At 47.9% G+C, this 22,681-nt stretch overlaps 10 protein-coding genes across 10 annotated transcripts; 3 read left to right on the plus strand and 7 right to left on the minus strand.

Annotated features, from left to right (window-relative positions):
- Positions 1-284: 284 nt before the first annotated feature.
- Positions 285-3,468, plus strand: I302_107630 (uncharacterized protein; the record flags this gene model as incomplete). The annotated part of the gene is made up of 4 exons (XM_019193241.1): positions 285-323; positions 412-491; positions 580-2,813; positions 2,921-3,468. The coding sequence occupies 4 exons, from the start codon at positions 285-287 to the stop codon at positions 3,466-3,468; spliced, it is 2,901 nt and encodes a 966-aa protein (XP_019044718.1).
- A 303-nt stretch (positions 3,469-3,771) lies between these two features.
- I302_107631 (uncharacterized protein) lies at positions 3,772-5,071 on the minus strand (the record flags this gene model as incomplete). Its single annotated transcript, XM_019193240.2, has 3 exons — positions 3,772-3,874; positions 3,970-4,328; positions 4,454-5,071. 3 exons carry the CDS (start codon positions 5,069-5,071, stop codon positions 3,772-3,774), a joined length of 1,080 nt encoding a protein of 359 aa, XP_019044717.2.
- Positions 5,072-6,014: 943 nt separating this feature from the next.
- Positions 6,015-6,550, minus strand: I302_107632 (uncharacterized protein; the record flags this gene model as incomplete). Its single annotated transcript, XM_019193239.1, has 3 exons — positions 6,015-6,091; positions 6,161-6,410; positions 6,470-6,550. 3 exons carry the CDS (start codon positions 6,548-6,550, stop codon positions 6,015-6,017), a joined length of 408 nt encoding a protein of 135 aa, XP_019044716.1.
- Positions 6,551-6,986: 436 nt separating this feature from the next.
- I302_107633 (uncharacterized protein) lies at positions 6,987-7,641 on the minus strand (the record flags this gene model as incomplete). The annotated part of the gene is made up of 3 exons (XM_019193238.1): positions 6,987-7,284; positions 7,357-7,420; positions 7,506-7,641. 3 exons carry the CDS (start codon positions 7,639-7,641, stop codon positions 6,987-6,989), a joined length of 498 nt encoding a protein of 165 aa, XP_019044715.1.
- Positions 7,642-8,136: 495 nt separating this feature from the next.
- On the minus strand, positions 8,137-8,861 carry I302_107634 (uncharacterized protein; the record flags this gene model as incomplete). The annotated part of the gene is made up of 3 exons (XM_065870510.1): positions 8,137-8,355; positions 8,597-8,655; positions 8,729-8,861. The coding sequence occupies 3 exons, from the start codon at positions 8,859-8,861 to the stop codon at positions 8,137-8,139; spliced, it is 411 nt and encodes a 136-aa protein (XP_065726582.1).
- A 1,788-nt stretch (positions 8,862-10,649) lies between these two features.
- I302_107635 (uncharacterized protein) lies at positions 10,650-12,806 on the minus strand (the record flags this gene model as incomplete). Its single annotated transcript, XM_019193236.1, has 5 exons — positions 10,650-11,761; positions 11,868-12,350; positions 12,512-12,577; positions 12,653-12,668; positions 12,744-12,806. 5 exons carry the CDS (start codon positions 12,804-12,806, stop codon positions 10,650-10,652), a joined length of 1,740 nt encoding a protein of 579 aa, XP_019044713.1.
- Positions 12,807-13,335: 529 nt separating this feature from the next.
- On the plus strand, positions 13,336-15,437 carry I302_107636 (uncharacterized protein; the record flags this gene model as incomplete). The annotated part of the gene is made up of 5 exons (XM_019193235.2): positions 13,336-13,842; positions 13,944-14,407; positions 14,500-14,605; positions 14,669-14,854; positions 15,006-15,437. 5 exons carry the CDS (start codon positions 13,336-13,338, stop codon positions 15,435-15,437), a joined length of 1,695 nt encoding a protein of 564 aa, XP_019044712.2.
- A 264-nt stretch (positions 15,438-15,701) lies between these two features.
- On the minus strand, positions 15,702-16,167 carry I302_107637 (uncharacterized protein; the record flags this gene model as incomplete). Its single annotated transcript, XM_019193234.1, has 2 exons — positions 15,702-16,000; positions 16,116-16,167. The coding sequence occupies 2 exons, from the start codon at positions 16,165-16,167 to the stop codon at positions 15,702-15,704; spliced, it is 351 nt and encodes a 116-aa protein (XP_019044711.1).
- Positions 16,168-17,339: 1,172 nt separating this feature from the next.
- On the plus strand, positions 17,340-18,659 carry I302_107638 (uncharacterized protein; the record flags this gene model as incomplete). The annotated part of the gene is made up of 4 exons (XM_065870511.1): positions 17,340-17,879; positions 17,989-18,067; positions 18,150-18,313; positions 18,456-18,659. 4 exons carry the CDS (start codon positions 17,340-17,342, stop codon positions 18,657-18,659), a joined length of 987 nt encoding a protein of 328 aa, XP_065726583.1.
- A 248-nt stretch (positions 18,660-18,907) lies between these two features.
- On the minus strand, positions 18,908-21,778 carry I302_107639 (ribonucleoside-diphosphate reductase, alpha subunit; the record flags this gene model as incomplete). The annotated part of the gene is made up of 4 exons (XM_019193232.1): positions 18,908-20,860; positions 20,918-21,358; positions 21,522-21,655; positions 21,736-21,778. The coding sequence occupies 4 exons, from the start codon at positions 21,776-21,778 to the stop codon at positions 18,908-18,910; spliced, it is 2,571 nt and encodes an 856-aa protein (XP_019044709.1).
- Between the last annotated feature and the right edge of the window lie 903 nt (positions 21,779-22,681).

The following is a 22,681-nucleotide window of genomic DNA, read 5'->3' on the forward strand; positions in this document are numbered from 1 at the left end:
ATACAGTGAGTGGTCAATGGAGAGAGTGAGAGTGACCGCTATACATGAATTAGATAGATGTCACCTATACACCTCTCCTCTCTTTATCCCCCTCCATCTCACCCTCATACACAGCGACTGCAATCGATAAATCCTGTCATCAGCTTCGACATCACACTCGAAACGACACGGAGGAAGAACCCCAGTCTGCTTCATTCTCACACCAAAAAATCAACCAAATTAGACGTAATCTGTCAATTTGGATATAAAGGATAAAAGTAAAGATAAAAAGGACATATATCAAGATGCCTCCTATCTACGTAAAACCCGAAAATGCGCTCAAGGTGGGTTCGGTCTCTTCGACATTATTTCAAAAGAACTGAATATCAGGGAGTAACATTTGCTGATAATCTCTTTGTGAACATGTAATAGCGATCAGAAGAGCTTTTGGCTCTTGGTACGCCTCAATCTCAGCAACAAGCTTTTGAGAACTTGGTAGAAGTGTTCCAGAGGTGAGTGGCGAATGGAATCATGAAAAGCAAGAGTAGTTGGAACATTGACGACAGGAGTTTTACTGATGGTTTCCATTCTGGTCTATAGCAAAAAGTTCAAGCATACACCCGTCAGCATCCTTGAACCTATCGTCTTCAAATTCCTCGACCTCTGTGTTGAGATGAACCGAAAAGCCCATGCTCGACAAGCTCTCTTACAATTCAAGAATGCCGTTCAGACCACCTCCGTCTCATCGATTGAAAAAGTGTTGAACCACTTCATCGCTCAAGCTGAAGGTCGACTCGCTACCGCTACTGAACAAGCCAAAGCTGAGGTTGCTGCTCTCCCCGAGAACCCCGTTGTCGATGACGAACTCCCTCTCCAACCCACCTCTTTACTCTTAGATACTTTTGTGGAAAGTGCAGGTGACAGAGAAAGGATCGAACGAAGATTGATTGCTCCCGCTCAGAAGTTCTGCTGGGACGCATACGACATTTCACTCGATATTGCCAAGAGTAACGATAGATTAGAGGTCATCTACCAATCCGTCGCTCACAGAGCTTTCAACTTCTGCAAAGTCCATCAACGAAAATCCGATTTCAGAAGATTATGTGAACAACGTCTTAGAAAAGATCTCACCAACGCTGCTAAATACGGTCATCAACAACATGCCATCAACCTCTCCGACCCCGAGACCCTCGGTCGATTCCTTGACACCAGATTCTTACAATTGGAGACTGCCGTAGAGTTGGAATTATGGCAAGAAGCTTTCAGATCAGTTGAGGATGTTCACGGATTAGTTGCTGCTGGAAAGAAGGTCGCTAAACCCGCTATGATGGCCAACTACTACGAGAAATTGACTCAGATCTTCAAAGCTGAAGGTGGTAAACAGACCGCTGTATTCCACGCCGCCGCTTGGGCAAGGTACTTCCAATACGCCGAAAGAGCCGGTATCTCAAATGACAAAGCTCCAGGAAGTGTCCTCTTATCAGCCCTTGCTGTCCCCCTCGGTGAAGTCGAGACCAAACAACGATTGATCGCTTTGCTCAACCTCCCCAAGATGCCTACCAGAGATTCCCTCGTCAAGGATGCTGCTGGAAAACACCTCAAGCGAGTCCCCGCTGACATTCGACAAATCTACCAAATCCTCGAGGTCGACTTCCAACCTACTACAGCCTGCAAGACTCTTGCTCCCCTCATCAGCTCCCTCGCACCAGAGTACCAACCCTACCTCCCTGCTCTCCGAGAAGTCGTTCTTTCACGACTCGTTCAAGAACTCGCTCAAGTATACGATACCGTCACTTTATCTCACATCTTGAACCTCGTCAAGCCATTCGAGAACACTCCTTGGTCCACCGACATGCCTTCCCTCGAGAAATTCCTCATGTCCGCTTGTCGACGGGGCGATATCAGTGCCTCTGTTGATCACGTCGCTCAGACCATCACGTTCGTCACCTCCACTGCTCAACCCAACCGACTCTCCGATCTTGCCATCGTTTTATACAACACCATCCAATACCTCAATCCAGCCCCTATCACTTCTCGAGCCGATGCTTTCGCCGCTGCTATCGCTCAAGCCGAGGAGGAACGCAAACAAGTTGCTCACCGACGACAGATCGTCCAGAAACGACGAGAGTTGATGGAAGAGGCCAACCTGAGGAAACAACGAGAGGAATCTACTGCCTTGGCTGAGCGATTGAAGGCCAAAGCGGCAGAGGACGAACGAAAGGCCAAGGAAGCTGCCAAACAAGCTGAACTTGATCGATTGAGAAAACAGATGGACGATGCTCGACGAGCAGAAGCCGAACAATTGGCCAAGCAGTTGGCCGATAAGGGAGCTCTTAAAGTTGATATCAAGAATATCGAAGATCTCGATTCCAACAAATTGGTTGCTCTCCAAGTTGAACAGCTTGCCAAGGAGAAGAGAGAACATGCTGAAAGACTTAGAATTGTCGGTAAACGTGTGGACCACTTGGAGAGAGCGATGAGAAAGGAAGAACGACCGTTGTTGACTGAAGATTATGAGAAACAAAAAGTACAAGACAAGGTCGAACATGAACGAATCAACAAGGAATCCAAGGAGGCGGCTATCCAACAGCAAAAGGCCTCTGTGGAATTGAAGAACAGATTAGGAAGGATGTTACCTGATTTCCTCACTGTGCGAGATACTGTCGAAGGTCAACGTGAGAAGGAGTTCAAGTTGGCTAGAGAGAAGGCTAGGGCCAAGGTGGATGAGGAGAAGAAGAAGTTGAAGGAGAAGTTGATCGAGAGGAAGAAGGCCGAGAAAGCTAAGAGGGATGAGGAGAGGAGACAGGCTGAAGAGAGGGAGAGACAGGCTGCTGGTGAGTGTGATTTTTCCATCTTACATCTTTCCTTTAACATGTTCCGCATATACATGTCACCTTGTCCTTTGAACGATCAATGCTGATCTACCCTCTTCCACTCACAGAGGAAGCCGAAGCCCGTGCCGCCGAAGAAGCCGCCCGAGCAGAGGAAGAAGCGAAAGCCGCCGCCGAAATCGAAGCTGCCAAAGCAGCAGCTGCCGAACGAGCTGCCGCTGCCCGAGCTGAGAGAGAGGCCCAACGAGCCAAGGACGAAGAACTCCTCAAGATGCGATTGGCAAGGGAGGAAGAAGCTGAGCGAAGAAGAGCCGAGAGAAGTAGCGGTACAGGAGCCTACAGACGTCCCGGTGCCCCTGCACCAGCTGCTGAGAGTCCTTCTTCGGCTGCTCCCGCCCTTGCTCCTACGACCGTCAAGGCTGGAGGATGGAGAGAACGAGCCGCCGCCAAAGCTGCTGCTGAAGCTAATGGTACCGCCTCTCCTACCGCTGCTCCCTCTTCGCCCGCTCCTGCTGCTGCGCCTGCTGAAGGTGAGAGCAATGGTGCACCTGCGTCTGAGCGAGCGCCCATCAAGTGGACGAGAGGTGGTGCGAGAGGTGGTAGAGGTGGGGGAAGCGCTCCTCCACCTTCGGGAAGGACTTCTTCCGGTAGATGGTAGATGTTGTAGCGTGTTGTTGAGACAACTTAGATTTTGTGATTTATGATTAATATGGAATGCATTGATCTGCATAGGGCCATATCGTTATCATGACTGCAGATGCAAGGGAGTCATACAAAGGTTCATACATGCTCGTGAATTATATGATCTATGGGATAATTTACGGGATCCACCTCGGCAGTAAATATGGATTACGATAACCTTTTCCGCTTGACTGTTCTCGCTTCCTTTTTTCTATATACCATAACATTCCGACTTTTCGTTGCGTGTAGGTCCGTGAATCTATCTATCTCGGTACTAAACCTAGAACACCCTTCCCAACCCTTGACAGTAATAACATCTCCCGACGTCAAAGCCAAATAAGAAATCGTTCTCTCTACCTGTCCCACCGCATTTATAGCATATCCTATAAAGTGTGATGCAAATCAGCGAATTAAATTCCAACTGATAATTCTAACATATAAGGAGAAGTGAATAACGTATGACAAAGGACAGACTTACCTCCCACCAATCCTAGGATCTCCAGGTCCCACCACAAGTGCTCCGGGCGGTACGTACCCCGGACCCCTTTGTACAAATATCTGTTGACCCGGTTGCTGCTGATGCTGGGGGTACATCATATGCTGCTGCGGAGGGGGAGGGGGAGGGGGACGAGCACCATGTCCAGGGTAGGTACCCCATGCTCCTGGTGGTGGTGGGAGATGACCATATGGGTTCTGCTGGGGCTGAGAGGGGAAGGCAGGGAGGGGTCGCTGGAAGTTTGCTGAAGATGAGGTAGAGGGGTTGGATTCTGGGGAAGTGGAGTGGAGGTATGAGGTCGAGAGGGCTGAGTTGTAGGGTTTGCCGTATTTCTTCCAATCCTGTGAGGGTTGGTATCAGCGTCATGTCAAGTACGGGAAAACTCCACCGTGGAGAGGATGGGACGGCAAATATCTCAGACAGACTGAAGATCTTTTAGGTAGATGTGAAATACACGACCACTCACAGTCTCATGAGGATTGGAAGGATCATTAGCCTTATACCCCGTATTATTACACTTATGACACCAAAACCCCTTCGGGTACACCAATAATTGACCTCTCCACAATAACGGTCTACCAGGTGTAGGAGCCTCCGTAGGCGATAGGTCCGCAGTTGAATGAGATGGTCTAGATGGTCCAGCGCCATTACTGCTATCCTGCGGTATATGCTCCTTACCGGGCGGTGGACCGGAAGGAGCGGAGAATCCACCTCCATAGCTTGACGTCGAGGGATTACGAGGAGGTAAAGCCGGTGGTTGGAACTGGCCGGTCTGCTGAGTATGTATAGAATTGGTAGTTCCAGTGAATTGCGATCCCAGCTCATGGGTGGGTCTCCGTCCAAAACCAACGCCTACACCCGTTATATTCTGTTCCAACCTCTCAGGCATGGGTGGAGGACCTGAGAAATCCATTCTAGACGGTCCTGCGTCCAGCGTCGTTTCGCCCTGGGTGGACTGGGCGGCGGAGGGGGTGTAAGCTGGTGGAGGGTCGAAGGGATCATCGTCATTGGGAACGGCTGGCTGTGTGGTGGAAGTGGAAGTGGATGGAGGTGGGCCGGAGGGAGGGGCATAGGAGGTGGACATGCTTGATGAGATGTGAGCTGCTTTGAAATGGTCTCCGTATGAGATGTGAGGTGAGAGGTTGGACTCGTGGGATGGGAAGAGCAAAAACAACAAAAAGCTTTTGGTATGCCAAGAATATATCAAGTTATCTGTTCGGTGACGTTGATCGCGCATGTGGGCACAGCCTTACGTTATCCGTTAACACCTGAGGCTGAGTGGCAAATTCAGTCATAACTTACATGTAGAGGCATGCCATGGCCAGTATTTCGCAACCGTATTTCGAAGCACACGAGGCCATGTAGCTTTCAGAAGATATGTATCTGCTATATATATGCTCATAGCTGTCTGTACGCAGAATGCCTGCCACCAATATAGTCAAGTTTAAGACAACAAACTTATCCTACATGGTATCTACGATAGTCTCTTTACAACTCGATGGACATGATTCCCCTGTCTAGTCTCAAGAGGCTTTGGGATACATGACTCGCTTAAGTCTCAACAGATCTACATAAACTGGCTCCCAGCTCAACCCATCATTGAAACATAACCCTTCTTCTATGACTGACCAGGCATCTACGCCTATCATCTGGCTGATCCACAAGACGATTTCCCCCAGAGATGACCATTGACATAGGATGCTACGCCCCACACGGTGAATCATCAAGAGGGGTACATCATAAGCGTAACAACACATTAGGGAGGTCATACCAAACATATTGAAAAAGTAAGACCAGAAGACCAAGTAGAGCGTAATCATGTATGGTTCTGGGAAATTGATAGGGAATCTGATGAGGGACTCGAGAAATTGTGATAAGGCCACGAGGAGGAAATGGGCACCGAACGGCAAGATGATACTAGAGCTTTGAAGGACGAGCCTGGGGTCGGTCACATGTCTCAGGTCCGCTCGATGATTGCACGTGTGTAACGGTATAGCTTTGATCATCTTCGAGATCATGCACAAGGCTTACCTCGATATAGATAGTTTACCTCTCCAGAGGCAGTACAGTTGGACGGCACAGAACATCATGTTGCAAGTACCCACTGCAAAATCAGCAGATCATCAGCTTGTAACGTGTGGACATGCCAAAGGGGAGAACCGAAGGAACTCACTAATCAATAGAATAATGCCAAACCCAAGATTGACCAAAAATTTAGACAGTCGAAAGAGAAGAGAAACTCTGATTATTGGTATAGGATCTTTCTCAAAAGGTAAAGGCATATGATAGACCTGAGAATTGGGGACGATCAGGTGAATCCGAACAGGTTCGAAATCAGGTCCATTCTCCTCAATCTTGATCTTCCGTTTCCACTTTTTCCGCTTGACCTTTTTCCTAGGTTGGTTCTTCCTTCTCTCCGCTCTCTAGTGGTGACAGTCTTAGCATCCGGGATGATGTGAGGGAGGGGGAGACTGTGACGCACTTTCAAAAGCTTGCCTAGAGCCCTTTTGTCCTCCAGGTACGATCTTTGAAGACTCGCATGGTTATCCCCTCGTCGTGGCATTGGAACTGTACGGCCTTCCCAGCGTGTAAAGAATGGCAGCAGTCGACTGAATGATGCAGAATGTCAGTATAGTCTTGCAAACGATCTTTGATTTATTTCCTTGGCAGAAGTTGAAACCCGACACTAAATGGCGACATAAGCTGTTTCTCTTCGGACCTTTTTGATAAAGGGATGACGAAATTACGCAGCACGTCGTGCATACTTCGTTTAGACACTTGCAACCTAGATCACTAATCAAGAAACAGGCGCTGCTATAGCTATTTCAAAGACTTGGAGCTTTTGGCAGGTTACCAACTCACTATTTCTCTGCAAGATCGCATTGCGATCTGTCCGCAGATGTGCAGAATGTAATTCACAGAATTGACGCTCTTTTACATGGTTCTCAAAGACGAGCGCCCCATAGATACAATGATACAAATTTGATGCAAACAGCTATTTATTGTGATCCCTTTGATGCAGCCACGGCCTTGTTGAGATCCTCCAAAGTGGCTGAGGAAAGTACGCAAGCGCTTTGCTCAAGCGGCTGGCTGTACGTGGTCCAGAAAAGAAGAGCGGCGCTGAGGGCGAGGACGATGCACAGGAAAGCTCTGATTCCCGGCTCGTCACTTTTCCAACCTTTGTCTCGATAGTAGGGACAGATAGGTGCGTGAGCGGACGGTTCCGGCTGATGGAACACGAGTAATGCCACGGATAAGATAGCCAGGACGATCCAGAAGCCGACAAAGAAGTGTCGACTAAGTTACGAGATGTGTCCTCTGTTCAGCTTAACAGTACAATCGAACATCTTGGAGAGCAAGCGCACTCACGCTTCTGAATCTTCCACAGACCTCATGCAGAGATTGATAAAGTCGAGTACAATCAACGAGCCAGCTAAATACACGGTCACATCCGTAAGTTGTTGAGCTTGAGTGACCGGGTGGCTCAGGATCAACCTCAGGATTACGCAGTGACTTACCGGAGCAGCAGTATAACGCGGGTGCCGCTGTTTCATCGACTGCAGGGGGAGGCACGTAGTCGCCGCATATACACGAAGGGGTGTAGACGCTTTGTCGTCCAGAGGTGCTGGTTTGGGATTGGTGGGTAGAGGACATCTCGTCTTTGACCATGTCAATGATATGTTTGAGTGATGAGATGAAGTAACAAGATGAAAGTAAATCATTCGAGAAATATGTAACATTTATATGGGGGAGCAAGTCAGGCTGCGGAAGTGGTTGAACCAAACAGGAAGGTTGGTCGTGTCATCATAGATGATAAGAGTACTTGACGTCGTATGGCACGTCGTCAGACGGTATCGGCAGGTGCGAGTCGCACTCCATACCGCCAAAGAGACGATTGACGTAGCATCAGAGCTGTTGCCAAAATAAGACTGTGGTAGCCAGCCATATATAGTTGTTTGAGAAATGCAATTGTCGCTGAGCGGACACCAGCCAGTAGGTAGCGCACTTTGGGGGCGCTCATCTTCTCAAAGTAGATGACAGACGATTGAGGCTGTTTCAAACGGAGAATCCAAAATTATATATTATATGACACACAGGATATATATTCAACCTTCGTATGTATGTTTAACAAGCCTATGATACTGCACTTTAAACTACCCCTTGCTGGAGGATCGTCTTCAGACCAGCTTTGACGACTTCGTCCCAATCTAGCTCACTGACCACCTTGTTCATCCTCGATTCGATATTCCCAGCTAGCAGGAGACTGAGCTCTTTGTTTCCGCCTGTAGGAGCTTCAGGCGCAATCAGGAAAGCTCGGTAGTAAAATACCCAGATGAATGTCAAGGATGTGGCGAGGAGACCGATGTTCTGTAACGTCGAAAGAGAGCATCAACCCAGGTCTATATGTTGATCCGATAACATGCGCAGGATGGGGCATGATGGGAGGAGGTGGGTGTAGGCTCCTCTAACAGGTGCACTCCGAGTACGAAGGAGAAACAGAGGATATCAACCACAATAAGGATGTTACGACTGCCGTACCCTCGATTAGCCCATCCGTAGTTCCATGGGAAGGTGCATATCAGGTTTGATATGATACCCACAAGGTCACATAGTCCCAAAAGTAGAAGATGAGAGCATTTAGCAAGAGGAGGGGAGTGAACAAGGCAGCTTTTGACACAGGTTCAAATGATAAGTCATGCGCAGATCTATCTTCTAGAAGGTGAGGGAATACCGCACTTACTGAAGGCAAGCAACATCCCAGAATCGTCATCGCTGCTTGAAGACGTGTCGGATCGTTTGGAGCCTTCGCCGCACGAGCAAGCTATCTGAGAGACACTTTCTTTGGGTTTACTATCGTTGTTGGTAGATGGCATGGCGTTCTGGGTCATCGACGTTATGTTATGCAAATCAATAAAATGGAAGTTTTCAATGAAGGATGAATCGCGAGGCTCACGAACAGAGAATCGTCGCTAGAGGAACTGGTATATCATCATCAGGCTAATTTATGAATCGCATACGCTCTGTAACTTGTAGCATTTGCGACGAGTCAAGTGATGCACACTCCCGTGACGTATCAAAATCTTGATTTGGATTTGTACAAAAACCTTCGACCACGCACTCTGGTCCTCAACAGATTGAAACTCGAATTCGATGGTGATGATAATGCGACGTCGAAAGGAATGTATTTGGTTTTAATGTCTACGTATGGATCATGAGCGGATCTTGACTTACCACCCCGATGTGGATGTTTTTCAGCTGTAGACGGCGAGGTTGGGAGGGACAGCAAAGAACCACGGCAATCAGTAACGTACAGACGGGCGAGCTTATGGTAAGTGAAATATTTCGATCCTGCTCTTGCGTTTTCCGGTGCTGTTTTGCCCCTGCCCCCATAGGAGAGGCTCTGGCACCGGCTCCCTGATAGAAGTGATGGGTCGACTGCAGCGTCTTACAAGATTACGTGTCATCCTGCATGATTCATTATACAGTCCCTACACCTCTCTCAGTGACGTCTCGCTGTCCGCTGTCATTTTTCTAGCTGACAAACTGATCTCGAATCACAAATGCATGACGATCTTCTTCCCACCTTGACTTCCAATTTGCACGTCCATCTCCCCCGCCGCGCCACCTACGCATCTGTTCCAATCCACCACTTTCAACAGTGCCCTCATAACCTCCGACATCGCCTTCGGGCTGAGAGAAACTTCGATTCCCTCGATCGAAATATCTGCTTTGGCCTCCTGATGAACACAGCTCCCCTATTGACCGATAGCCAAAACTTGTACCCAGAGGAAACACACCCCGAGAAGGACGAGGCAAATCGCCAAGATCTGTCTACCGGTTTTTTCGTCGGGTGTCCATTCTTTGTGGGTCCTGAATAGCGGACAGCCTGATACATGGAGCGAATGGGTTAGTGTGCTCATGAACACGAAGGTGGATGTACCGCTGTAGAGCAGTAGGAAGATGAGGGTGAATATCCCTCCGCTGCGTTACGTCGAGCATGAAATATAAATTAAAGTATCGTTAGTCGAAGAACGAATCGTGCGGTGTAACGTGCGACTTACAGACCGTATTGTTTCCGGTTCACCTCGCACATGAAGGAAGAGGAGGAGGACCAAACTCAGAGGCACAAAGATAAAGCCTGACGTATTGCAAGTGGGGATGAACTTAATCCATTCACTCGATCAGCATCTCTCTCGGCAATTCGCAACCCGAAGAAGAGACTTACAAAAACAAGTAATTTCGTCACCTTCATCTGGACTCTGTTCGTTCTTGACGCCACTACAGCTACATGATCAAGTGTGCGATCCGGGTGGATTGGCCATCTTGGAGGATTGTTGAGTCATGTATGTGTAATTATATGGACAACAAGATGATGAATAGTTGTGTATAACAGGACATTGTAGGGTTGAGAAACGCATCGTGAATTGATTGATGGAAGGATGCGAAGAGAAGAGAAGGTTCATACAGGGCACGTCGAATTCTGTACCTATGTCCATGCACGTACACCTCGCCTGTGAGCCATGAGGTTGAAGGGGCACGGACCCCGTTTGCGACTCCGACAGAATGCCACATCCATCCTCCGCTGTCTTATACGATCTGACAGCGATGAGTATGCAGAGACAATGCATGATGACTATAGCTACAATACAAACCCACCGAATCTAATCCTCAAACCGTATATGATTCCCCTCCTGCACCCTATCAGTCGGAGCAGGCTCAACACCCAACCAAATCCTTCCAATCTCCTTCGGCAGATCCACCCAAACGCCCCCATACTCCTTCCAAGACCCCATAACACGATCTACCTCCTCCTTGTACCGTCTAATATCATCTACCTCTATATTTGATAACTCATGCGAAGGTATACGCAAACTCATAAAATCCCTTGAAGGGATAGCCATCCTTTCTCCGTTAGACGACCAGATGTCCGTGATCTGATCAGCTAACGACTGCATGATTAGCCTCGTATGCAATTCATTCTTCGTCAGTGGATGGGGTTCCACATGCGGATCATAGCTGTGTGCATTTGAGGATGTATTATTAGGTGAGGGGTAGGGAAAGGGCGAGATTGGAGATAAGATCGAAGGGAATGGGTCGGTACTTGGATATCGGGGTGAGGGGAACATTGCTGAAAAGTGATTGACGATCACTCGTCTAGCTTTGATGGATTTGGCGAAGTTGCCAACTTCCTCTGGTGTGGAATGACCCCTACTTAAAGCTTTCTTCTGGACCTCTAGACGCTTCTCGTTATCTTTTGCTAGTATATCCCCCTGCGAAATGTGGTCATGGCCATTACCATTCTGATGTGTGTGATCCACCTTGTTATCCGAGGGTTTATGGAAGAACAGTCTATCCCTTTTCGCTTCTAGGGAAGGCTCCAGATCTTTCTTACGTATCTTCATACCTTTATCACCTCGTTGGACATCATGCGGTATATGTCCATTGGTGCACTCATGTACTAACAGACTGGGATCCTCACACATTTTCTGGAAAGTGGGGTTTTCGGTACCTCCTGAACAGTCACCGAATATGACTAATTTACGAGGCGATACCCCAGATGGCGGTGGTGGATGTATCACATCACCCGAAGGTAGCGTATATGGAGGTGGTGGTGGGAGTGAAGTGAGATGCGAGAGGAGGGATAGAGGGTGTTTTATTGGTGGGTCGAGGGATGCGAGTGCGTCTGCATTTGACTTGAGCAGAGGTATGAGAGTAGATGTATCGAGCTGTACACGTGGTATGGGCTCTTCCAGCACATATCCTAGTGATGGTACTAGATTTGTATCAAAAAGTTAGCTCAGCTCGTATCGTACGATTATACTGATGCAGATTTACATCCTTCTTGGAATTTCAGACAAAGCTTGACACCCAGCACTCACCTCGATGGTGTATAGGACCAGCCTTGACACTCCATCCTTTCCCGCCCCTTCCATTCCCCTGCTGCAATATATCCTCCCACACACCATCTCCATTCGCCACGAAATCCATCCCAACAGCTTCGTTACTATGCAAGTTCTCCTCTTCACAGTCCAGCGACGGTTGCTCTCCCTGTTCTAGAATCTCATGTATCGCAAATACCCCAGCAAGGTTTATCGAGGTGACACTCAACGTCGTCCTGATCAACTTCCGTATACCGGCTGGACCATATATGTGAAAAGTCGCTTTCTTCTTTTTACCCAATTTAGCGAGCTCTTCATTCTCTCCTGGTTTCACTCCTACGCCTGACATTATAGTCATCATTATTGCTACTAGACCCAGGGTATGATCGGCATGCATGTGAGTTATGAATATCCGGGAGATGTTGGCTATTCGTAGGGAGGATTGGTGGAGGCGCATGAGGGTGCCATCGGCGGTGTCGAACACTGCGACAACAAAGGATACGAGAGTCAGTATCGCATTTGCTGACGAATAGACTATGAGGGAGAGGATAGTAACGCGGAGTCATGCTTGGTATGAAGGGCACCTTGACTCTGGCCGACTGGGGATCGCACATGGAAAGCTTAAGATCGTAAGCCGTACTCACGCAATATTTCATTCCCGAAATCGACAGCCAAAGATGAGCAATTCCGGCTCAGTATCGGTCCACCACCTATTTTAGACTAGAGAGGTCAGCTAAATCTCACAAAGAGCTGGAACTTCCACCGGAATAACTTCAAAGACGTACCACTACTTGTGCCGAGCTATGAGTCGATCGATTGTATTGTCAGCCTTCTGGCCCTTTGCGCTCGATGCTTCCAAGTGGAGAGATCACCCACAAAAGTCACTGATACCGGCGGCAGAGGCTTAGCCTTCTGTGTGTTCCTAGACTGAGGATCCATGATGCAGCTCTATGATAGTCTTGTGTGACCAGAATGCAGAATGAATGCTGATACCAAGACATATACTATCTATAGTTGTAAATGGACCTGTACGGTGGAGGATGAGCATGAGTTGCTGCATTTCAGTTTGATGCACTCACTCTTTTGGTCTGACGACATCATCTCGATCGGAGGTTGAACCGGTGAGATCAACGGGATCAAATACACGTGACTGTGAGGTGTCAATCATGAAAAAGGGTAGGATGAAATAAGGAAAACGTTTGGAGGTTTTTTCTTTCTTTTCGGATCCAGAGAGCAACGAGATGAAATTTCATTTGTGCGTAGACAAATTCAAGGACAAGTAGATATACTCGTATACACATCACATCTCACCGGGTCAGTCATCATTGCATAGACGAGATTTATTGTTGTTGGTACACCTAGACAAATACTCAGTCCCAGCAACCTACTGTCAATCACCGAAAAAACAACTACAAATTCGAACCCTCTCAAGTCGGGTCACATCCATAGTAGAATATCACCCTTCGCCATGTCCGGCTCACTCACCCACATCCTCTTCGAAGGAGCCTCAGGATATGCCTTGTTCACCGTATCGATGCAAGAGGAGATTGCCGCCAAGTCAAAGCAGCTCCAAGAATCCATCAACGACATCACCATCTTCTCAAGGATGATTCAACTGGCATCTTTCCTACCCTTCACATCTGCCGCTCAAGCTCTCGAAAATGCCAACGATGTATCCGAAGGTATCCTCAACCCCCACCTCAAGAACTTGTTGAACTTGATCGTTCCTAACAATGCTGGGAAATCCAACAAGAAGCAATCTGCCATTTTGTTGGGTGTAGCCGAACGAGGATTGGCAGGTGCGATTCAAGGTGAACTGGGTATTCCCTGCGATACCTCTGAGAGAGCATTGGAGTTGATCAGAGGTGTGAGATTACACCAGGAGAAAATCTTGATCAAGGGGGGTATGCAAAAAGGGGATGTTGCCGTTGCGCAATTGGGTTTGGGTCATTCCTACTCAAGAGGAAAAGTGAAGGTGTGTTTAAATGTCCCCCTTATACCATTGAACCCAAATCTTTATATCCGCAATCCTTTCGTATTCTTCCTTACTCACACCTCCCTTCGATGTTCCGTCAGTTCAACGTCAACCGATCCGACAACATGATCATCCAAGCCATCTCCCTCTCCGATCAACTTGACAAAGATCTCAACACTTTCTCAATGAGAGTGAGAGAATGGTACGGATGGCATTTCCCAGAACTGTACAAGCTCGTTCCCGACGCTCATCAATATGCTACCCTCGCTGTATTGATTGGAGATCGAACGAAGATAACTGAAGATCTGTTGGAAGAGATGCAAGCTATATTAGATGACGATGAGACCAGGGCGAGAAATGTTTTGGACGCTGCTAGAGCTTCTATGGGATCAGACATCAACGAAATTGATTTGATCAATATCTCAAACTTCGCTGAGAGGGTTGTCAAGTTGGCCGAGTACAGAAAGAGCTTGAGAAGGTATCTGGTGGAAAAGATGAATGTTGTGGCTCCCAATTTGTCGGCTTTGATTGGAGAGACGATTGCTGCTAGGTTGATCTCTCATGCGTGAGTATCTCTTCCGACTTCCTGGTGATTTGTCATACTACAACCCTATCAACTTTGTCTTAGCATAGCTGACATCTTGAATCATGAAACAGCGGTTCCCTCACCAACCTTGCCAAATACCCCGCCTCCACTGTCCAAATCCTCGGTGCCGAGAAAGCTCTTTTCCGAGCTCTCAAGACAAAGGGTAACACCCCTAAGGTGAGTCAACAATTTTCTGTATAGTAATACGAACAAAACAAGCTGACATTCTTGTGCTATTAGTACGGTCTCATCTACCACTCCACTTTCATCGGTCGAGCCGGTACCAAGCACAAGGGACGAATCTCCCGATTCCTCGCCAACAAATGTTCTATAGCGTGCAGGATCGACTGTTTCTCCGATGTACCTACCAACAAGTTCGGAGAGGCCTTGAGAGCGCAAGTTGAGGAGAGGTTGAACTTCTTCGAGGTGGGTTGACTCTTTCGTCTGTCAATAAAATCTCAAATATCAGTTCTCCACGAGAACCACTCGTCCTTCGTCAGATGGAAGGCTACTTCATCCTGAAGAACGGGACACAAAATGCAAGAATCATCACTGACATCCTCACTCACACACACAGACCGGCGCACCCGTATCTAAAAACTCCGAAGCAATCCAAAAAGCCCTTACAGCCATAGCCGCCGATCTAGGGGACGACGACGACGAAGACGATGACGAAGAGGGGGACGTAAAGGAAGATGACATCGCCGAAGCGGTCAAACAAGTAGAGAAGGACCAAAAGGAATCCAAGAAATCGAAATCTAAACAACCATTAGATCCAGAATTGGCAGCTATTGCTGGTGGTCTACCTGTGAATGTCGCTTCGTCTACCCCGTCGAAGGAGAAGAAAGAGAAGAAGGATAAAAAGGAGAAGAAGGAGAAGAGGAAGTCTGAGGCTATGGATGTTGATGGTGAGGAGAAGGAGAAGAAGGAAAAGAAGAAGGAGAAGAAGGAGAAGAAAGATAAGGAGGAGAAGAAGGATAAGAAGAAGAAGAGGAAGTCTGAGGCTTAGGGGGTTTATTTTCGCATTTACATTTTGATCATTTAGCAGTTTATCATCCTTTTTAGTTTTAGATTCAGTTTTGCCTTTGTGTGCTCGCATGGATATATACCCTTCGCGTGGTCGTGATCAGCCCATTCATACAAATACAACAACTAATCTTACGAACATTTTACGAATATGAGATTAGGACACAAGAGAAAGAGACAAATACTAATCTGACTGATCCACACCAACAGAATACATTCCAGACCATCTATACTTCCTGGAGAAACCCTACTGACCCGCAGAGTTGTTCCTCATCATCTGAATCTGAGAAGACTTGACATCCCCCCCAACCCAAACAGGTAAATTCCCCTCAGACCTCCTCCTCATCTCCCCACCCAAAGCGCAGACCATCCTCCTAGCCTCATCAACAGCCTCCTCGAGCGGAGCTACCAAATCGGAATCCACAGATGTACCGCCAATATCGAAGTCTACTGATAGGGCTCGGGCGGATTGCAGCGCGTCCATTCGTGTGGAGAGGACGAGGAGCCATTGGGTGTGTGCGAGGGAGAGGTCGGGTGGAGAGAATGCTGCGATTCGGGATGGGAGTTAGCTCATTGCGTGACTGAATGAGGGTAGCGACCGGGGAGAGTGAAGGACGAGGAGAAGGGCGAGAAGAAGAAAGAGAAGAGGGTAAAAACTCACGAGCGAAGTTGGTTTGACCTTCTCTGACTAGCAAGGATGAAGTGGCTGGCATTGTGGGGTATTGAAAATTGGTTTGGAAGTTTGTTTTTGACAGTTGGTTAGTTGTTTGTTTGTTAGATTGTTCGTTTGTTTGTTTGTTTGTTCGTTTAATCTGGTCGTGTAGTTGATGAAGCTGAACAGAATTCAGTAAGAAGCTCAAGCTATATATACCTTTTCGCAGCTATGTCACGACTATCAAACGGATTAATCAGTCCGAACATGGTGAAAGGATAGTGACACCATCCTTTTACCTCATCAGGACTAAAAGCACCAAAGGATGCGTAAGGAGTCAGACGATCGACCTAATCCGGGCGATCGGATTAATCGGTAGATCCTACTAAAGGGAGCGGACTTTTAATGGGTTCAGTCCATTATGATTTGCAGAAAGGGTTACATACGCGTGGATGGTAGATCACTTGAAAAGATGCTTTTGGATATGATCCACCTCGGGCAGGAGTAAGAGAAAAGGTAAAAGCATTCAGCCCGGTCAGTATTGTAATTTTCGTGCCGTTTTTCTTGACGGGATTGATCAAATACGGTTAATGTGATTCCACAACAATCTCGAAAAACGACGTCAGGTCAGTCCGAAACATGATACTTCTTAATCACATCGAGTGCTCTTCTGGCTTCCATGGATGTAAGTAGAACATACCCGAACAATCCAATCACACTGTGAGACTTCGTATCGCGGGTCTCGTGTCAAGCAAGACAAAAAACAAAAGACGCCTCAAATCACATTTGCCACTCTACCATCAACAGCTGAAAACACCACAACAATAGGAAGGAAAGGCGGAGTTTACCGCCATCTTCTTCAAGTGGAGGTTGTCCACCTTTTCGACTTCTTTTTGTCTTGTAACGTGCACAAACAGCATGGTATCCCTGATGTTTGCTCCTTCTTTCTTTCTCTTTTTGATCCGCTCATTTGATACTTACTTCATTGTTGTCCTAGTATCAGCTCTGACCCTGAAGAATGGCAGCCAGCATCATGTCCCATAGTAAAATTCTCAATGATGGTCCTAAGACTGCCCCCCTTCAACGGAATTTTGAATCTTCTTCTCGTTATCCTAGTGCTCGATTGATCATCACCTTCACTTACCATCCACCATGACATACTAAACTCTGACCTCTTGTCACTTTTGAGACTCAACAGTCACCTACCATAACAGCATAACAGTCATTGTTATCATGCTCCCCCTCATCGCCCTTCTCATACTTGCCCTCCCACCCACCCAAGGACTAAATGACAACCTAACAGGCCCAGGCCTCGCATGGCCCAACCAACTCTGGGTACCCACAGGCGGCTTCACAGCTCCCGGAACAACACTCTCCTCATACTACACCTGGGGACCTGATCCCATCATCCCTCCCGCCAACTCATCGGGGATATGGGATATCCCCTTCCCCTTCATCCCTATGTTATGGGGCTGTACCCAATCCTACATCGAGCCGTTTCAACGAGCATTATGGTCCAACTTCTCCAATGCCACGCTCACCCCCAGGAGAGAGATACTGGGCTTCAATGAGCCAGATCATCCGCAGCAGGCTGCGTGTACCCCCCAAGAAGCAGCGAGGGTATGGAGGGAGGTGTTGGAACCGTTGAGGTATCAGGGGTATAGGGTTGGTAGTCCCGCTGTTACTAGTGGTGAGGCGGGGAGGAAGTGGATGAGGGATTGGTACGAGGCTTGTATGGGGGGGTGTAAGCCGGATTTCCTAGCTTTGCACTGGGTGAGTGTGGTCGGCGGCTCTCCTTGAGACTACTGTATTGTCATGCAGACGAATCGGAGACTAGTGGTTCTGAGAAGGACCAGTCAAGCTGAATGGTGCTCGAGGATAGTACGACCTCGTCCCTCAGAACTTCATAGAGCACATCCAATACTACCATAACACCTACAACCTCCCAATATGGGTAACAGGTAAGTCGAAGCCCAACCCTCCTCTTCCATTCATGCAATCCTAAATTCACTTATCATCATCTTGACTCCAACTTCGCACCAGAATACGCCTCTCAAAACTTCTCAGTCTTCAACCCCTCCACAGGGCAATACGATAATCAAGCGACTTACGTGGAAGTACAAAGGTTTATGGATATTACTACAGCGTATATGCAGTCTGTTGATTGGGTTGAGAGGTGGTTCTGGTTTGGAGCGATGTACGAGATGGCAAGTCAACACCGTATTCTTCCTTATAAATCACAACACCCACCCTAAAGAACCCCTCCAATAACTTCTGACCCTTGCTCTTTGGATCAAAGAGAAAGAAGAAGAGAGGGCAAAACTAACATTGTCTATGATCGACCGACAGCAAGGCGTCAACGAGCTAGATTGTCTATTCGACCCTTCTGGCAAACCCAATCGCACAGGCGCACTGAACGAGCTGGGCGTACAGTACGCCGGGTCGAATGGGAGCGTATCGGTGGGACAGCAATTATCGTCAGGTGGTAGGAGGAGAATCGCAGATTGGAGTAGGTTCAGGTGGATCGACAGTCTTGGTAGTTTACTTTCATAAAGTATCACCTCAGGCGGTTTAAGATCAGATAGAACTCGTTCAGCTCATCTCTATCTAGAATCTCATATCGGACAAGTCAATGCAACCGTTGTAATATCTTATAATCATGGAATAATCATATTCATAAGCATGCAAAGAACTATAAAACGTAAACATAAGGAATCTACCAAAAAGTATAAAGAAGATGTACAACAGAAAGAAAATCTAGTATCAACCACTCAAGCCACCAGGGCTACTCCCACTCGTACCTATCCAGAGCACATCAAACAAGCATCCTTGTTCTCGATAGAGCACTGCAAAGCAGCCTCGGCTCTCTCCTCTGCTCGTCGCTTGGCCTCTTCATAGGTGATCTCCTCCTCTTCGCTTGGTTTGGGCGAATCCGATCGGCTCTCCGAAGCTTGAGGTACGGGTGGGGGAGCAGGGGCGGAAGAAGCGGTAGTAGCGATTTTCACCTGTCTCATAGGGGCTACCAACGATTCAGCCGAAGCTCCACTGGCAGCAGCAGTTTTGCCCTCAGCTGCGAGGGATTTGGCTTGTTTCAATGTAGCCGCGTCGATGGTGAATTGGATGGCGTTGGCAGAAGGCTTGGTCCTAAGGTAGTAGGCACCAGTCTTCAATCCTCGTTTCCATCCGTAGAAGTGCATCGAGGTCAATTGCGAGAAAGATGGGTTGGCCAAGTGGATGTTGAGTGATTGAGATTGATCGATGAATGCTCCCCGGTCGGCGGCGAGGTCGATGACTGCCTTTTGAGAGATTTCCCATACGGTCTTGTAGATGGCTTTGAGCTCGGCAGGAATTTGGGGGATGTTCTGGATGGAACCTTGAGCAGCGATGATGAGGTTCTTCATGTTATCGTCCCATAATCCGAGGTTGATGAGATCTCGAAGTAACCATGGGCAGACCACTTGGAAATCACCAGAAAGTACTCTTCGCGCGTAAAGCATGGAAGTGTAGGGTTCGAAACATTCGTTCCAACCTAAGATCTGGGAAGTAGAGGCAGTAGGCATAGGAGCGACGAGCAAAGAGTTTCGGACACCGTGCTTGGCGATGTTGGCTCGGAGCTCAGTCCAGTCCCAAAGGTCGGTGGGTGTTCGGCCCCAGAAGTCAGGTTGGAGTTTACCTTGAGAGATGGGCGATCCCTCGTATGAAGGGTATTTACCGAGTTCTTGAGCCATCTCGCAGGATGCGGTCAAAGCGGCGTGGTAGATGGTCTCGAAGATTTGGATGTTGAGTTCTCGAGCGGCAGGAGAGTCGAAGGGCATTCGAAGAGCCATGAAAGCATCGGCGAGACCTTGGACACCCAAACCTACAGGTCGGTGTCGCATGTTGGAGTTTCGAGCTTCAGGTACAGGGTAGTAGTTTCGAGTGATGACTTGATCCAAGTTCTTGGTGACTACTTTAGTGATCTCGTGGAGCTTCTTGAAGTCGTAGGTCCTCTTCTCGAGGTCGACGAAGGCGGGAAGAGCGAGAGAAGCCAAGTTACATACAGCTACTTCATCGGGAGCAGAGTATTCGATGATCTCGGTACACAAGTTGGATGATTTGATGGTACCCAAGTGCTGTTGGTTGGACTTGGAGTTGGCAGCGTCCTTGTAAAGGATGAATGGACCACCAGTCTCGGTTTGAGCTTCGAGGATGGAGAACCAAAGCTTTTGAGCCTTGATGGTCTTTCGGCCTTTACCGGCTTTCTCGTAACCTTCGTAGAGTTTCTCGAACTCTTCAGAGTGGACATCGGCAAGACCGGGACATTCGGAAGGACACATGAGAGTCCAGTCACCATCTTGTTCGACTCGCTTCATGAAGAGATCAGGGATCCACAGGGCGTAGAAGAGATCTCGAGCTCGGACTTCTTCTTTACCGTGGTTCTTTCTCAAGTCGAGGAAGTCAAAGACATCGGCGTGCCATGGCTCGAGGTAGATAGCGAAAGCACCAGGTCGTTTGTTACCACCTTGGTCGACGTATCGGGCGGTAGCATCGTAGGTTCTTAACATGGGAACAATACCGTTGGAGTAACCGTTGGTACCGGCAATGTAAGCACCTTTGGCTCGGATATTGTGGATGTGAAGACCGATACCACCGGCGGTCTTGGAGATTTGAGCACAGGTCTTGAGGGTATCGTAAATACCATCGATGGAGTCGTCTCTCATGGCAACGAGGAAACAAGAGGACATTTGAGCGTGGGGGGTACCGGAGTTGAATAGCTACAAAGAGACAGCGTCAGCTATCAGTCCTAGGGGCGAACTCGAAAGCTGACTTACAGTAGGAGAAGCGTGGGTAAAGTATCGCTCAGACATGAGGTTGTAGGTCTCAATGACTTTATCGATGTTGGCACCGTGGATACCGACAGCAACTCGCATGATCATGTGTTGAGGTCTCTCAACGATCTTACCATTGACTCGCAAGAGATAAGATCGCTCGAGGGTCTTGAAACCGAAATAGTTGTAAGCGAAATCTCGATCGTAGATGATGGCTGAGTCGAGGGTTTCCTTGTTGTCCATTACGATCTTGTAGACGTCATCAGCAATCATGGGGGCATGTTTGCCGGTTTTGGGGTTGACCCATTCGTACAAGTCTTGAATGACCGAGGAGAAGTGCTTCTTGGTTTCCTTGTGGAGATTGGAGATGGCAATTCGAGCGGCAAGGATGGCGTAGTCTGGGTGTTTGGTGGTGAGGTAGGCGGCGGTTTCAGCGGCGAGGTTCTGTGAGATCAGGTGAGTCAGCATATCAACTATTTGCAACGAAGCGACAGTTTGCACTGTAGAAGAAATTACAGGAAGACGAGAAGTAGAGAATTGACAAGCACGCGACGTGAAGCAGGCTAAGAACTACAAGCATATTTCAAGCGAAGAAACCACTACTCACATCAAGCTCGACAGTAGTGATACCAGCGTGAATACCAACAATCACTTTCTGAGTGATTTCAGCAGGTTCGACGAAGTTTGGATCAAGACCGTATGATAATTTATTTATACGAGCAGTGACTTTGTCAAAGGCGACTATTCGTGGTGTGGGTTATCAGCTTTTGGCCTTCTGCAATGCAAGGTAATGGGAAAGGGGCAAGCTGATGGGTACGTACCGGGTTCTTTTCGACCGTCTCGTTTGTAGATCCACATCACCATTTTGATGAGATGTTATGTGTGGTAGAGTGGAGCAAAGAGGAGTACAGGAAGTTGGATGAGATGTGTCTGAGCGCGTTGAGATAGCTTAGTCAGCTTAGATTCTCGTCCGCATTCATAGACAACCAGCTGAAAACAAACTCACTTTCGTAGAAGTTGTTCGTAGCGTGCGATGGAAGGACCAAGCCTTTGATTGATTAGTTATACAAATAGATGATAATTTATTAAGATGAAAGAATGAAGAAGGAATAAAACATTAGGAAGAAGGATCGCGTTGAGACACCCGCCCCCCTCTTTTTAAACGATCCCATACAACCGTATGGTGGTTCAGATCGCGTCAAAAATCTACTCTCCAGGTGGATTATGTAATGTTTAATATGTTGATTCAGCTAATGTTTTTGGTACGCGTTCGCGTTGTCTCCTGATCCGACGCGTCCATCAGGAAACGAATCACGAAAAGTTGACCTGACTTTTGACCCGCCTCCTCTCTCGTCAAGAGGGTTGCTTGCTCAGCAAACTGTGGAGGTGGATTCCAGGATATCTCAGGAATGTCCATGTGGTACAGTATCCATCGATTAGTCCATTCGATCTGGACTCTCGTCTCCTTACAGTAGAATATGATGGCTGATGGCTGATGGCTGACGGGGAGCAATCCGATGGATCGTGGAATCTCTGCAGCGACGCGTCGTACTGTTGACAGAATAACTAGTAATGTTGCAACGAGTGGTTCAATACGCGTAATGACAACCAGTCTACGCGTACGCGTATGCGGTTGACATCATCTAATATTCTCAGTGCACTCAATGGATCAACGGGTCGTTATCTGATATCTGATATCAAGGTCTGCTCAGGATGAGAACGTCGGACCCGAATGTTGCACACACAACAAGGATGATACTCGTACTG

This window comes from Kwoniella bestiolae, chromosome 6 (genome assembly GCF_000512585.2).
Source record: "Kwoniella bestiolae CBS 10118 chromosome 6, complete sequence".
Taxonomy (NCBI): domain Eukaryota; kingdom Fungi; phylum Basidiomycota; class Tremellomycetes; order Tremellales; family Cryptococcaceae; genus Kwoniella; species Kwoniella bestiolae.